We start from the raw sequence: 14536 nt of genomic DNA on the forward strand, positions 1-14536 counted from the left end.
CTCTATCGCGATATTCGTTAAAAACGCCCGAATAACTTCAAAATGGCATTACTCGGTCAAAAAAAATCGTAGACTCGAATTTTTTTTCAAATTGTTTGTCGAAAAGTGCACTTTAAATGGTCTATGTGGTATTTTCGAAAAAAAATCGGGGCGATCCAGGTAGCGCGTCAAACAATCAAATTTTTTAAGAAAAAAATGCTTGGGCTTTATCAAAACATGGAGATACGGCATCGACTTGAATCTAATTTCGCATCAAGTTTTTCTTAAAGTACAGATAATTACCTACAAAATGAAAATCGTCTTGATACGATGAAAATTGACCGAGTTATGCGCATTTGAAAAATAGCAAAATTTCGATGAAAAATTTTGTTGCAATAATTTTGTGTTGCGTAGTGTATTTATAACACTCAAGATCCAGCTTTAACCGGTATAAGCATTATTTCTTAGTTATTGTGTATTCTACGCATTATACGGTCCTAACAAATTGTTTATTATTATTAAACTTATACTTACTTACTCTTTCATTAATATTAAAAATAATAATCGATTGCTTATTCTCAGCGAGAAATGACTCATCAAATCGATGTCGATTCGACGTCGAATTAATAATTTCAACCACGATTTGACGTCGAATTAATGATTTCGACGTCGATTCGACATCGTTTCGACGTTAAATTGATGGTCGTTTCTCATGGAATTAGCTATGCAAAACGTATTAGAGAGTTGAAAGGAGAAAACTTTTTCAAGTCTCTCTAGGTGCTCACTATTTCAATTCTTCGCAATTAAAGGAAATAATATATTTTAGTGAAATATGTAAATTAAAGGTCGATCACCTGCAATTTTATCAGCACCTTCTCAAGAATCTGCGGTTTTCTCATTTATCTTTTCTCGTTTATTCTTTATAATATATATATTATATATATACATATATATATAAGAATTTCACTTTTCTAAAATTCGAGAGAACTCTTTCATGTATATAATCGTTCATTTCTTTATTAGGAAGAGTACTGAATTCAAGAACTTGAGATCTCCAGCATTCTGATCTCGCACCTTACGAACTCGACTACACCAATTTCTTATTAGGGAGAGTACTTGATTTCCTTGCATGAATAATAATTGATTATTAATTAACCAACGATGATTTAAACTTTTTTTTACATTATAACTATATGTGTAGGTATCCAATGTTCTCTTTCCTAATTCATAATAATCAGTTTTTAAATAGATATAAGTCAGTATTCATAGTCAGTTCTTATATTCAAGACCTTATGTTCTGTCTTGAAGTGTCACGAACCAATAACAGGGCCGCATTAGCCTTGTCTTAAGACATTACAGACGGTCTTGAAATAAGAATTGATTATTAATACCGGCTATAGTTTTTACCTTAATCTACATGATAATTACGTATAATTATGTTTTAATATTACTTTATAGACAAAAAATTTTTTACTTTTCAACCATAACAGTTGCAGTATAATTGTTGCATAAAAATTTTTTTTCCTATTATTTAATATATATTCTTAATATATTCTTATAATATACATAGCAGTTTTAATATATGCATATAATTTTTGAAATTATGCGACCGAATAATCCATGCATAAGTCAAAACGTTTTCGTTTGCATTTACGTATATGCATAACATTTCGCAAGAGATGAATATTTTAGACTATTATGCCGTAGGCTCGATCAAGTCGACGGACAGATATCGACAATTGTACACGAATCTGACAAAGGATTGACAGTTCTGTTCGGCGAAATTTTTCTATAAATGACTGACGAAACTGTACATAACGAATGTTATATTTCATAAATGTTATGTACCAAATTCTCACAATTTTGAATGTATACAAACATATATATGTATCATAACAAATGTCATCTTAATTATTAGTATAGTTGATTTTTTACTTTTTGTAAAAATTTTTTTTACTGAATGTACATGACGCAGATGTTTTATTTCTTAATTGAAGCCAATTTTTCAAACTGAGAGAAAATGATAAAAGTTTTCAAATTATATCTTATTTTGTTCTCCTTCTATTTAGCTCTACGTTTGCAAAGATATTTTTTTCAATTTTTAGTTTGACATTCTCGATCGAGAATCTTTGACGTTTTAATAAAACAAACACAACAAAACACATAGGGTAACTCCGGCAAATACGCAGCGCTGGGATTACGCCGCAGAAGTCAGAAAAAATAGAAGGAGTAGGGGTAATTTTCCCGCAACTACTCTGTTATTAGGTGTACAACTTTGCTTTCGCCGTTTTTTTTCCGAAATTCGAGGCTTTATTGTAAAAAACTGGTTATACATTTATGATTCAAAGTATTGTCCATCACTGGCCACTACTCTCTCCCATCTTTCGGGCAGCGTACGAATCCCGCGACGAAAAAACTGGTCATCTTTTGAGGCGATCCACGAATTGATCCAATTTTTTACTTCTTTATAAGACCGGAAGTGCTGGTCAGCCAGGCCGTGTGCCATTGATCGAAACAAGTGATAGTCAGAGGGAGCAACGTCTGGAGAATACGGCGGGTGGGATAGGATTTCCCATTTCAACGTTTCCAAGTATGTCTTGACCACTTTCGCAACATGGGGTCGAGCATCGTCATGCTGCAAAATCACTTTATCGTGTCTCTCGTTGTATTGTGGCCGTTTGTCTTTCAATGATCGGCTCAACCGCATCAATTGCGTTCGATACCAATCGCCTGTGATTGTTTCAGTCGGTTTTAACTGCTCATAATACACTACGCCGAGCTGGTCTCACCAAATACAGAGCATGACCTTGGGACCGTGAATATTCGGTTTGGCCGTCGACGTGGAAGCATGGCCGGGAACTCCCCATGATTTTCTGCGCTTAGGGTTATCGTAATGAACCCATTTTCCGTCCCCAGTCACAATGCGATGCAGAAATCCCTTCCGTCTTTGCCTTTCAAGCAGCTGTTCACAAGCAAACAAACGCCGTTCAACATCTCTCGGCTTCAACTCGTACGGCACCCAATTTCCTTGCTTCTAAATCATTCCCATGGCTTTGAGGCGTTTTGAAATGGCCTGTTGAGTCACTCCCAATGATCGTGTCAATTTTCCTTGATTTTGACACGAGTTTTGATCAAGTAATGCCTCCAATTCTGCATCTTCGAAAACCTTCTCTCTTCCACCGCTATGCCGGTCTTCGACGTCAAAATCACCGTTCTTGAAGCGTTGAAACCACTCATGACACGTTCTTTCACTAATAGCGTCCTCACCATAGGTGCGTTCCGTATCGCGCATGATGCGCATGATGCATCCATTGTCCTTGTTTAACATTTGATAAACAACAAGGATAAGCGATGCATTATGCGCATCATGCGAGAAACGGAACGTACCCCCATAAGTATTTGAGAGCATTCGATATATGAGCTTCAGCTGCAGATTTCTTCATATTGAAGCAGAAAATTAAAACCTCCCGCAAATGGCGAGAATTTGGCTCGTAAACTGACATTTTCAATCGAGAATAACTTTATGATGCAGACACAAATCGACTAATGTTTCTATGGGGTTAGTTGACAGATGCCCAAGTTTATTGTATGACGTCTATGATCTATTTATTTCGACCACCACTTACCGTTAAAGCCATCTATAGGAAAACGGCGGAAGCAAAGTTGTACACCTAATACATGCTTTTATGTTATATTAGTATTGTGTTATGATTTCAGTTTCTTACTGTTAATATTAATGAAATTATTGTGAGTTGAATCGATTTGTCGTTGTGTTAAGTAGCGCCATCATAAATTATAATCCACATAAAATGATTACAGTAGGATGTGCAAAAGACTTAGTGGTTATTTCGTGATACACATGAGTGTAGAGGAATAGTAAAGTATGTTGTATATATAACAAAATACAAGTACTTTACTCTTGTATTGTTTGTTTAGTTTGTTGTCTTATATATCCCACCTGTGTGGGATATATGCACATAGAAAAAGATTTCTTTGGATTTAGCATTCCTATTTATTTGACTAAAATTTGTTTTATTGAAATAACATATGCTTGTACGAAATATTATTTGTTTGAATAAAAATTTTGTTGTTTCATTCGAGAAATCTCTATTGCTTGACAGAGATAACATTATTATTTGAAGTAATATCTTTCAATTAAATAATATATTATTTGGTTATAATGAATGCAAACAATGAAACAAATTATTTATTTGAAATTGGCAAAATATATTCATAGAGGTTAAGTTATTCCATGCAAATAATTGCTTTCTTAGAATAATTATTACATTTTTTGACCGAAAATATGGAAACAATGGCTTACGTCTAACAACAGAATTAAACGAGCAGTGCTATGTGCTACATCAATTATGTTTGTGCCATACAGTTGATCACGCGAATACTGAAGATAGATATTATCTGTTCAAACAAATGATGTATTGAAGACAAAGATATATTAGGTGTTGAACTTAATTCCTGCCGCTCGCTTAATTTAAAAAACAATGTTCCATACCTTTAAAAAATCTAAAAAAAAATTTGTTTAATGTAATATGCTAAAAAGTGTATCAAACGTTTTAGCATATTACATTACAAAAATTTTTTTTTTAATTTTTTAAAGGTGTGGAACATTGTTTTAAATTAAGCGAGCGGCAGGAATTAAGTTCAACACCCCTAATACATTATTTCAAATTCAAACAATCGCACTTATTGATTCAAACATTGGTTTGTTTGGACCATTCCAAATAACAAATTTATTTGGATACAATAAAATTTATTACATCCAAAGAAATCTTTTTCTCTGTGTGACATTTTTAACAGGCGGGATTTATGCCCAAAGCATACAAATTGCGCAGATTGAATTCAGTGCACTAAATACAATAAATGCATTACATGAAATATGTACCTCATGTCATAACACTTGTAATACATCTGGGAAGATTGTAATTATTATTTATTACTTCATATACATATTTATATCATTTTTATTCCTTAATAAAACTTTATAAGTTATTGTGTCATTTTACGTTCTTATTTATATGCATTATTTGTAAATTTTTTATGAGCCATACATACCCCCCCTCCCCTCCCCTATGAGTAGCTCCCACCCCTATGGGATATACGGTAAAAATGCAAGAGTTTAAAAAGTTCATTTTTTAATACGAAATATAAATATTTCGGATTTCTAATATTTTTTTCATAATAGTAGACAGTACAAAGTTTTTACTGATATAGTTCGTTTATTTTAAACATAGTAAACAATACTTAATAAATTAAGTTTTCGATAGGTGCGGCGTATATACCGGAGTTACCCTATCCAAATAATCGTTGATTATATAGTTAGTTGCTGACTTCCGTTTTTGCATTATTATTTCGGCAGAATTACTTTGAGTTTGAGAGTCGGTAGACTGTATTTGTATGAAAACCTCACCAAATAATCCATTGTTATAATACATGTGTCGAATATTCAGAGACGGAAATAGACAAAACTACTGAAGTGATTTTAAGTTAATAAAGAGGGAGGAAGAGGGAGAGAAAGAGAGAAAGAGAGAAACACATGCACTTTTTAGTATAATTAAATAAAATTACAGTAAAACACGATTACATAAAATATTTGATCCCAGTTTGAAAATTTTAGGATACCTAATGATATATTCTACTAAACTATTGTTTTAATTTTCATCTTGAAGGAGATATATCATAAAATGTCGTGCAAACCTATCTTTAATTATCCTATATCAATTAATGTACTTTAACATATAACATTAATAGAGAAATAATTTTCAACGCTTTTCTAACCAAATGTTTCAAATAAATTTGAACAGTCAAAATAAAAATTTTTTTGTCCTGAATAGTTTTCTGTCTCATTTTGTTACTGCACCGTTAATTTGTTTCATTTTGTTTTATTAACGGAATATTTATTAAATCTTCGTATACATTAGTTATACGAGAGATACTTCTTTTATCGACAAAATTGGATATTTCAATACGCAGATAAATAAATACATTTTGATTGTTATTTAGAACAGAAAAATGTATGAAAAAATCTTGAGGAAAATATGAATTTTATTTTAAAAATACTTATAATATAAGGCCAGAATCAGACTACGCATTGAAGAATGAGATTGAAGATTAAAAGATTGAAGTTTGACCAATCAGAACAAAAGGAGCCAAAATTTCTTCGTCCTCATTGGTGAAATTTCAATCTTTAATCTTTAATCTCAATCTTCAATATATATAGTCTGATTCCGGCCCAAGACAGCGCGAGCGTGGCATGGCAAACAGCGCACTGGTCTATCATGCCAGAGGTCCCGGGTTCGATCCTAGTAGGAATTAAAATATTTACGCTCATGTCTCCTCTCGGAAAAGGCCGGCATCTTCCCGAGAATATCTTCATCCACAGAAACACCTCTCGAAAAATCCGTTCGGAACCGGCGTAAAAATTGCAGGTCCTGTATGCTCGTGGCAGTTGAATAATCAGCGCACCACAAGCATATGAGAGAGGTGTAACACAGGCGAAAAGCCTAACGTAAGAAGAAGAAAAAGTGTAATATGTAGATATAATATATTAAGTATATATGTATATTCATATAAACAATAAGAATCTTATTAGATCGTAGAACACAACCAATAAGAAATGGGAAACGATCATAACTAATTCAATGTGAATTTATAGGTACCGTATATGTATGTACATATATACATATATACCATATTTGTAGTTATTACGAACTGCGCGCCGAAATTTTATCAAACTTAAAAATGCAGGGGCTAAACTACTGAAATAATATCACAATTAAATTTTAATACTCAAGAAGCATTTATTAAAGAATTCTTAATATGCTGGAAATCTATAAATAAATTTATTTATTGTGAAGAATATTTATACTTCGGCCCCGAGAATCGAACCCGGATCTCTAGCATTCTCTATATGAGCGTTTTAAAACGGTCTTTAGACCACCGACTGTGGCTGTGGTATATATACATATACGTATATGTATAACATTTGAGTTTGGAGTCTTCTATTTGAATAAAAATTATTATGTTGCCATTGAATAATGATGATTCTAAATTCTTATCAAAAGATAGCAATTCTTTTACGTCTCTTTTATTCTCTTTTTTCTCAATGCTTTCTTTTCATATTTATTTTACTTCTTTTTAATACTTTTGTATTTTGTAAACTATTTCGTTATTGATTATTCTGATATTATTAAGAAGGAGCAAATTCTACGTGTAAAAAGTATAAACAATTTTCGATAAAATTGCAGATTTTTTGACGGGACACTTTTAAATAGAAATCTTTTTTATCTACTGCGAGCAGTGCGAGCCTCCCTGATAAGGCAGGTGACGATCCTGTGATGGCAATACCTGGCAACCCCCGTTGATGATCACTCCGCGCATACGATGCGTATCCTCCGCGCGAAGGTATATGTACATATACGATGCGATGGAGAGAATCTGCGGCGAACAGAGTGGCGCATGCTCATCCGTATACTCATTCCTTGTCCTGTACTCGATCCTGTAGCCTGTAGCCTGTACTGGCCTGTAGTAGCCCAGTCGTCATCATCGGCTCTAGGCTGCGCGGGCCTAGAAAATCCATATCAAAGCAAGAACGACCGCGCACGTATAGCATTCTTTGCTGGAATTGGTACAATTATATTTTATGTATATTGATACTTTGCAAAAAATATTAAAAAGAAATTATATACTCGCGAAATTCAGTCTTCTACAAGATTCTTATACATCGCATACTTTACATGTATGTATATCCCTCTAATTTATCTCATTCATCATTAATATTGTAATATATCTATAATAAGAACTTGTAAAATAACTATATTAATTGATATAATTGTGACAGATTTAATATTTATAAATAGTATTGAAATGAATTAGACTACACAACATATAGAAAACATATCCCTCACTAAATGTGTATCTATTTAAACTAGACGCAGTCTAGTTCTTTGAATTTCATCAAGTCGATCTTTCAAAAACTACCAAAGATCCTACAACTTTCGGCTTTTTAAGCGATTAAAAATAAAAACCTGTTTAAAAATATAAATTGAAGAAAAATAAGTGAATATAATGCAAGATTAATATATTATAAAAATTATAATTGTGCCAACTAATCTGACTATTATACTGCGCGGACGCAGTCACAGCAAAACCGACTTCTCGACGCGTCGCGGTGCTGTCAGTGTTGACGCACTAAGCAACTGTAAGCAACAAAGGTGATCAGTATATAGTGGCTGTTCGTTCCGGAACACGTGCGGAATGTTAACGACTGGTAGTCGCGTGTTATTGTTATAGTTGACAGATGCGACGACGATACAATATTAGAAACATTCGCTTCCAGGAAAGAATTATGCTTAAATATATAATATAAAATACATGGCGTATTGTGCGTGTGTGGTAAAATATAGTAATATTTATCCTCGCAAAAAATAACCGGTGAGATTCTATAGCATAAAGTATAATTATTTACACAATAAAATCTATGCCATAGTATAGGAACATTATATTGCGTTCATGTCATAATACGCGTGATACAACCACGTCGACTAATTATCGCTTTGAAACGTTAATTATAAAGGATTAATTTTTTTGCAATATCATTGGTCTGATATTTGGTGTAATGATATTAGAAGCGATCATCTTTGCGAATGGTTCACAATACACTCGTGTTTGCGCTATAATCTGTTTCTCTTCGCTCTTGGCCGGACAATGAGAGAATTCGCCTCTCGTACGCATTTATCAGCTCGAGAGTTAACAATATCGAAATGATTAAATCGCCGATAAATCTCTCCGTTGAGTACATCGTGATAAGTAATCGGTCTTTTAAATTAACGATCCGGAACTCATTCTCAGAGTTCTAACAATAAGTAATGCGCGTCCTTCACGAAAATTATGAAAGCCAGAGAGGCGCGGCAGAGTAGGTACATCATTTGTTGTATCGCAAACATTACTTAAAAATAACTTTTCTTAAGATTTGTTTAAAGTTTTTACTATTTGAAGATAATAATATTCTCTATACATACGCATAATCTTTAAGGGAGGTAACCAGGCAAATATTAATTGGGGTAACTCCGGTATATACGCCGCACCATATCAAAAACTTGATTTATTAAGTATTATTTACTATGTTTAAAATAAACGAACTATATCAGTAAAAACTTTGTACTGTCTATTACTATGAAAAAAAAAAATTAGAAATCCGAAATATTTAGTTTTCGTATTAAAAAATAAACTTTTTGAAATCTTGCATTTTTGCTATATATAGATAATGGGTGGCAAAAATGCAAGGGTTTCAACAAACTAAACAAAGAATACGAAAGCAAAGCACTTGTATTTAATATAACTCTCTATACAACATGCTTTACTATTCATTTACACGTATGTATCACGAAATAACCACTAGGTCTTTTACACGCCTTACAGTAATCATTTTATGTAGATTATAATTTATGATGATGCTACTTGTTACACACACAGTGACAAATCGATTCAACTCACAGTAATTTCATTAATATTAACAGTAAGAAACTGAAATTATAACTCAATACTAACATAACATAAAGGCATGTAACAGAGTAGTTGCGAGAAAATTATCCCCACTCCTTCTATTTTTTCTGACTTCCGCGGCGTAAATCTCAGCGCGGCGTATATACCGGAGTTACCCTATAAAGCTTTAGGAAGACTGCAATCTTCCTAAGGCTTTATAATTAATATTTGCCTGGTTAGTACAGTATTCGCGTATAGTATTCGCGTATAGTATTCGCCGTATCAGTATAGTATAGTATTCAAACAGATCTTAAGAAAAATGATTTTGTGATATAACTACCTTAAGAAGAAGCACGCATCCTTGTCAAGGATAAAATTACAAGATCTACATACAATCTTGCAACGAAAGAATATACATTGCAAATATAGTTTCTTCGCGAAAGCAAATTTATATGTAGTTCAAACTACATTTACACAGATAAATTTACATAATTTACATTCAGAAATTAAAAAAATGAACGGTTTTTTGTAATTTTTCTAAGCGACGTACTTTAAGGAGGTATTACAGTGAAGAAAGAAAAAGCAAATAGAGTCAAAACAAAAATTTATGATTTAATAAATTTTATGTTGCTATTATTGTCAACTTTTCTTTTTGTTTTTATGTTTTTCTTTTTTATTTAATATATTTTTTAAATATTTTTCGAAGAAACAAAGGAAAAATGGAAATACATATTTAGTTAAAACGATCAATTCAATTTTATCGAGAAAGATATTTAATATAATATTACAAATATGTACAGTTTAAGTGAACGCATACGTGTATGTTTGTGTGCATGTTTCTAAACATGGTGTGCTCTCATATTTCCTACGTAATTCTATAATACGACAGGAAAAGATTAAAGAACAAAGATAATGAAGAAAGAGTAAACAAATAAAACTGTGAACGAGTGAAACTTGGATATTGATTCGTTTAATACTTTTATAAAATTCTCTCGAGATCTTACCGAAAACTTTCGTAAATTAAAACTCGATCGTTTGTAAATTTTTTATATTAATATATATATATATATATATTTACATTAATTATATAATATATTTATATTAATTCGCTGATGCCGTCGGTTAGTCCCTATGTGTAAAGACGCATCTCAGGGAATTATATTATAATTTGTGCAAATCATCAGTGCATTATGAACAGTGTAACAATTGCAATGTCGTCATATGTAAAAAAAGAAATTAAATAAATTCTACTTTTGACAAACAAACAATAAGTTATATTATAAATTATAATTATATTATTGCGTGTTTTCATTGTATTTCGTTGTAAACGGTTACAACTAATTACTGATTAATAATTTATAACAAAAGGCAACAATATTAAGCGACAATCGCGCGTATCGAGATCGAGTTTAATAACCAGCTCGTAATATTTGATCGTTGTAGGTGCTACTTTTGTCCTCTTGCAAAATTACAATGTTCAAGAACCTACAAGTGAAAGGTATTTTCCAAATAATGGGAGAATGCGAATTGTCGCAGCTTCCATCACGATGATTTGCGTCCCTGGGAAACTATTATAACTATTGATATTATCGATTTCGAGTATCCAAGAGCTTCGTCTAACAGTTCCGAAGTGGACCAAGAGCTTCGTGATGGATGATCGTAACCGTCTGACAGTCGATCCAAGTACGGATCTCATACTTCAAAGCGTATTGAGAAATTGCTGAGGAAGTCAAGTCGCGATATTCTACCCAACACAATAATCTTCAATTCAATAATTTTTAAATGAACGAAAGATGGAAATAGAAAATATGTGACGGCTAGCGTCAGTATTTTCAATCATTTTTTAAATTCTCAGATATTTTGAAAAATTTTCATAAGATTTGTCCCAGGAATCTCATATCGCAGCCTTCTCTTTCTCAAGGAGTGTATTCCTCGCGGAAGAATTTTACTCTTTATGGTCGATGCGAAGGAGATAATTACATGTCAGAAAGAAGAAAATACTTTGGCTCTCGGTTTACCTTTCGAAGATTAAGCACATGTCGGCGGATAAAAACGCCTTGTATTTAACGTATTTATATCAATAAATCAATGTGGAATCACAAAATTTACAACCGACGCGACGATAAGTTAGAATAATACAATATCGAAACGTTAATGAGCTATGTAATCCTCCTCAATTAAAAGTATCTCCCTAATTAAACAGAACGTATCTCAGTTTAGAACTAGAACACTTGTTTCACTTAATGAGTTTATTGTTTAACGAATTTCCAGTAAATTTATCCAATAGGAATGTGTCTTATTTCTTTATAATTTCCTTCAAATTTATTATTATTATAGTAGAGAGGGCTCCTTTTGCCTACAAATCTTATTTCCAACTTACAGCTCGATTGCCTACGTGCACTTTTGCGCAAAAATAAAATTTATATTTTTGAAGTAGAGAATAGTGCTTGTAGACAATCGATCTGTAAATATATCTTGGTTTTTTAACTTTATGTTTGTGCGCAAAAGTGCTTGTAAGTAAATGGGATGTAGACAAACGATTATATTTTGTATCAAATTTTTTAGGGTGATAAAAACTTAAATTGCCTCACAATGATAGTTTATTAAAATGAGAGAGAGAGAGAGAGAGAGAGAGAGAGAGAGAGGTGCGAGATAAATAGACTTAAGATATATGGTGCGTTCGGGGAGACACTATTAGTGCTACTTCTGTTATTCTATCTTTGTTGTTTATTAGACATAAAACAAGGATAGAATGACAGAAATAGCACTAATAGCGTCTCCCCAAACGCACCTATAGAATTATATACATGACATACATATTTTTGATTGTCATATGTTTTACTTTGTATAATCGAGCAATTCATGAAAAAGTTTTTTCATCACTCATCCATTATATACGTGGGAAATAATTTCGACAATACTAAACTCTAAGTGAATTTAGTAACAAAAAGTTGTTCAGTCTTCTTATTGAACTTACCGACATTGCACAAGAACTGTCGGATGACATTCGAGACGCATTTCATGCGGAAGCTTTTTTGTACAAGTTCAACGAGCACATATGTATGTACCTATGGCTGCTTTCCTTTTAGGAGACACAGTCAACACAATTATCATTCTATCTTTGTCATTCATTGAATGTCAAATAGGATAAAATTATGTTTGTGTCGAATGTGTCCTCTAAAAGGAAAGCAGCCTTTGTCAGGTTCCGAAGATCCATGACAAATAATAAAACAGTATATCTCTAGGTAACGCTATAAGAAATACTCTTGAAATATTTATAAAATGTTTCTAAAATAATGAAATATTTACAAAATATTCTAAAATAACATTCTATTGGTATTCCAGAATATTCCAAAATGTTTGCAGAAAGTAAAAGCAATTACATTCGAATATCGTTAATGATTCCATACATCGTTACATATTCGGAGAAAGTTTTATATATATTCTGCAAGATTATAATTTTCGTAGAAATTCCAGGTCCGGTAATCCTTGAATAAATTTTTTATCAAAATTGTATTGTCAAAAACATCCAACTTCGGAGGCTCATTTCACAAGCAAATTGCTGTGCTCTTTATATTCTTTCCCAGGTGATTCTTACTTACGAGTTAATGCATCTCCGTCGATGGAGATGCGTGCTGCTCGTGGGTGAGTGATTTTCGTGATATATATAATTAATAACTGTTTATATGTACATTATTCTGAACATTACGTTGATATGTGAATATTCTGTGATATGTGAAAATTTTTTTAATATTCCAGAATATTCGACACATTGGAAATAAAAATGTTTGAATCTTTCATGAGAATGATTAGCGTTAGCTGAGTCTATAGAAATTGATAACCTTTGAAAAAATATTTTGCCAGTTGCCATCTTTTTACTATGTATCTAAATATATATATTTTACTTTTAAACTCAAGTAAACTTTAAGGTATTACATTGCAGAATTTTAGAGGAATTCTTTTTTCTGTTTTCTAGATACAGATATTTGTCTTTTCGAATCGAGACAGAGAGGAAGAATAACGCTACGAGAGGTGAACGCAGTGATCGGACATGGCCTGGTTTTCCACAAACGACACAAAGCCGCTAGTCGGCGGCAATTACGTGTTGAATGCTTTGAACTATATTAATGAACTGAACGAGTCTTTCAATGTTGAACAGTACAAGTGTCTCGAACGTGAACAAGAACATGAAAACCAGAAGCAGGAACAGCAAGAATGCGAAGTGAGCTGGGACACCATACTGTGCTGGCCCCGGACGATTTCCGGTACCTTGGCTACTATTCCCTGCTTCGACGAGCTTAACGGAATACCTTACGATAATACTCGTGAGTACACATCCCTTTACAAAGTTTATAATTGGCATTAGAACAGATGAAAATACTTTTTCAATATTCTATCCATACCTATCTATCTATCCGTCTAGCAATATATCCAAGTATCTGTCTCGAACTTTATTTAAAAATAATGTCTGTAGCCTAGTTAATAATACATCCGCATCAAAAAGAAAACCATTGAAAAATCACCAAGTTTTGAGGAAAATGTTTCTTGTATATATAAACGATATATTATATTCCGATATTTGATACCAATTGTTCTCATTGTCCGGTAAAAATAAAATTAGGAATTTATTTGAATCATGCTGTATTGTCGAAATCTCGTGTTCATACGAGACGAATTCCATTTTTATCGCAATTTAAAACATATTAAGAATAAGAACTGACTGCTTATATTTAAATAGGATCCATTGTAATTATGTCAAAACCGATTTTTTTTTCAAATGTTGATTTATATAATTAGACTAATTTATATATAATTAAATTTATATGTAATTGAACAGTGTCGCAAAATTTAATTTCGCAGATGTAATTTTATTAAAATTTCCAAAAATACTAATGATACATAACTTCCGCTTAGTTAACAGATTATGATTTTGTTACAATGCAGTTCAATTCTGTCAATTTGATCCAAGTTTATCATTAAATCAGCTGATACTGCAAAGAAAGAGAGAGAGAGAGAGAGAGAGAGAGAGAGAGAGAGAGAGAGAGAGAGAGAGAGAGAG

General features: G+C 32.4%; 1 protein-coding gene across 1 annotated transcript in view; it reads left to right on the plus strand.

The window, feature by feature from the left end:
• Positions 1 to 14536, plus strand: part of Dh44-R1 (Diuretic hormone 44 receptor 1) — a 62549-nt gene that overhangs the window by 3134 nt on the left and 44879 nt on the right. The window contains exon 3 of the mRNA XM_018521037.1: positions 13454 to 13802. Coding sequence (XP_018376539.1) covers positions 13529 to 13802 — 274 coding nt within the window. The 5' untranslated portion in view covers positions 13454 to 13528. The remainder of the gene's footprint in view (positions 1 to 13453; positions 13803 to 14536) is intronic.

This window comes from Trachymyrmex cornetzi, unplaced genomic scaffold (genome assembly GCF_001594075.2).
Source record: "Trachymyrmex cornetzi isolate Tcor2-1 unplaced genomic scaffold, Tcor1.1 scaffold958, whole genome shotgun sequence".
NCBI classification, from domain to species: domain Eukaryota; kingdom Metazoa; phylum Arthropoda; class Insecta; order Hymenoptera; family Formicidae; genus Trachymyrmex; species Trachymyrmex cornetzi.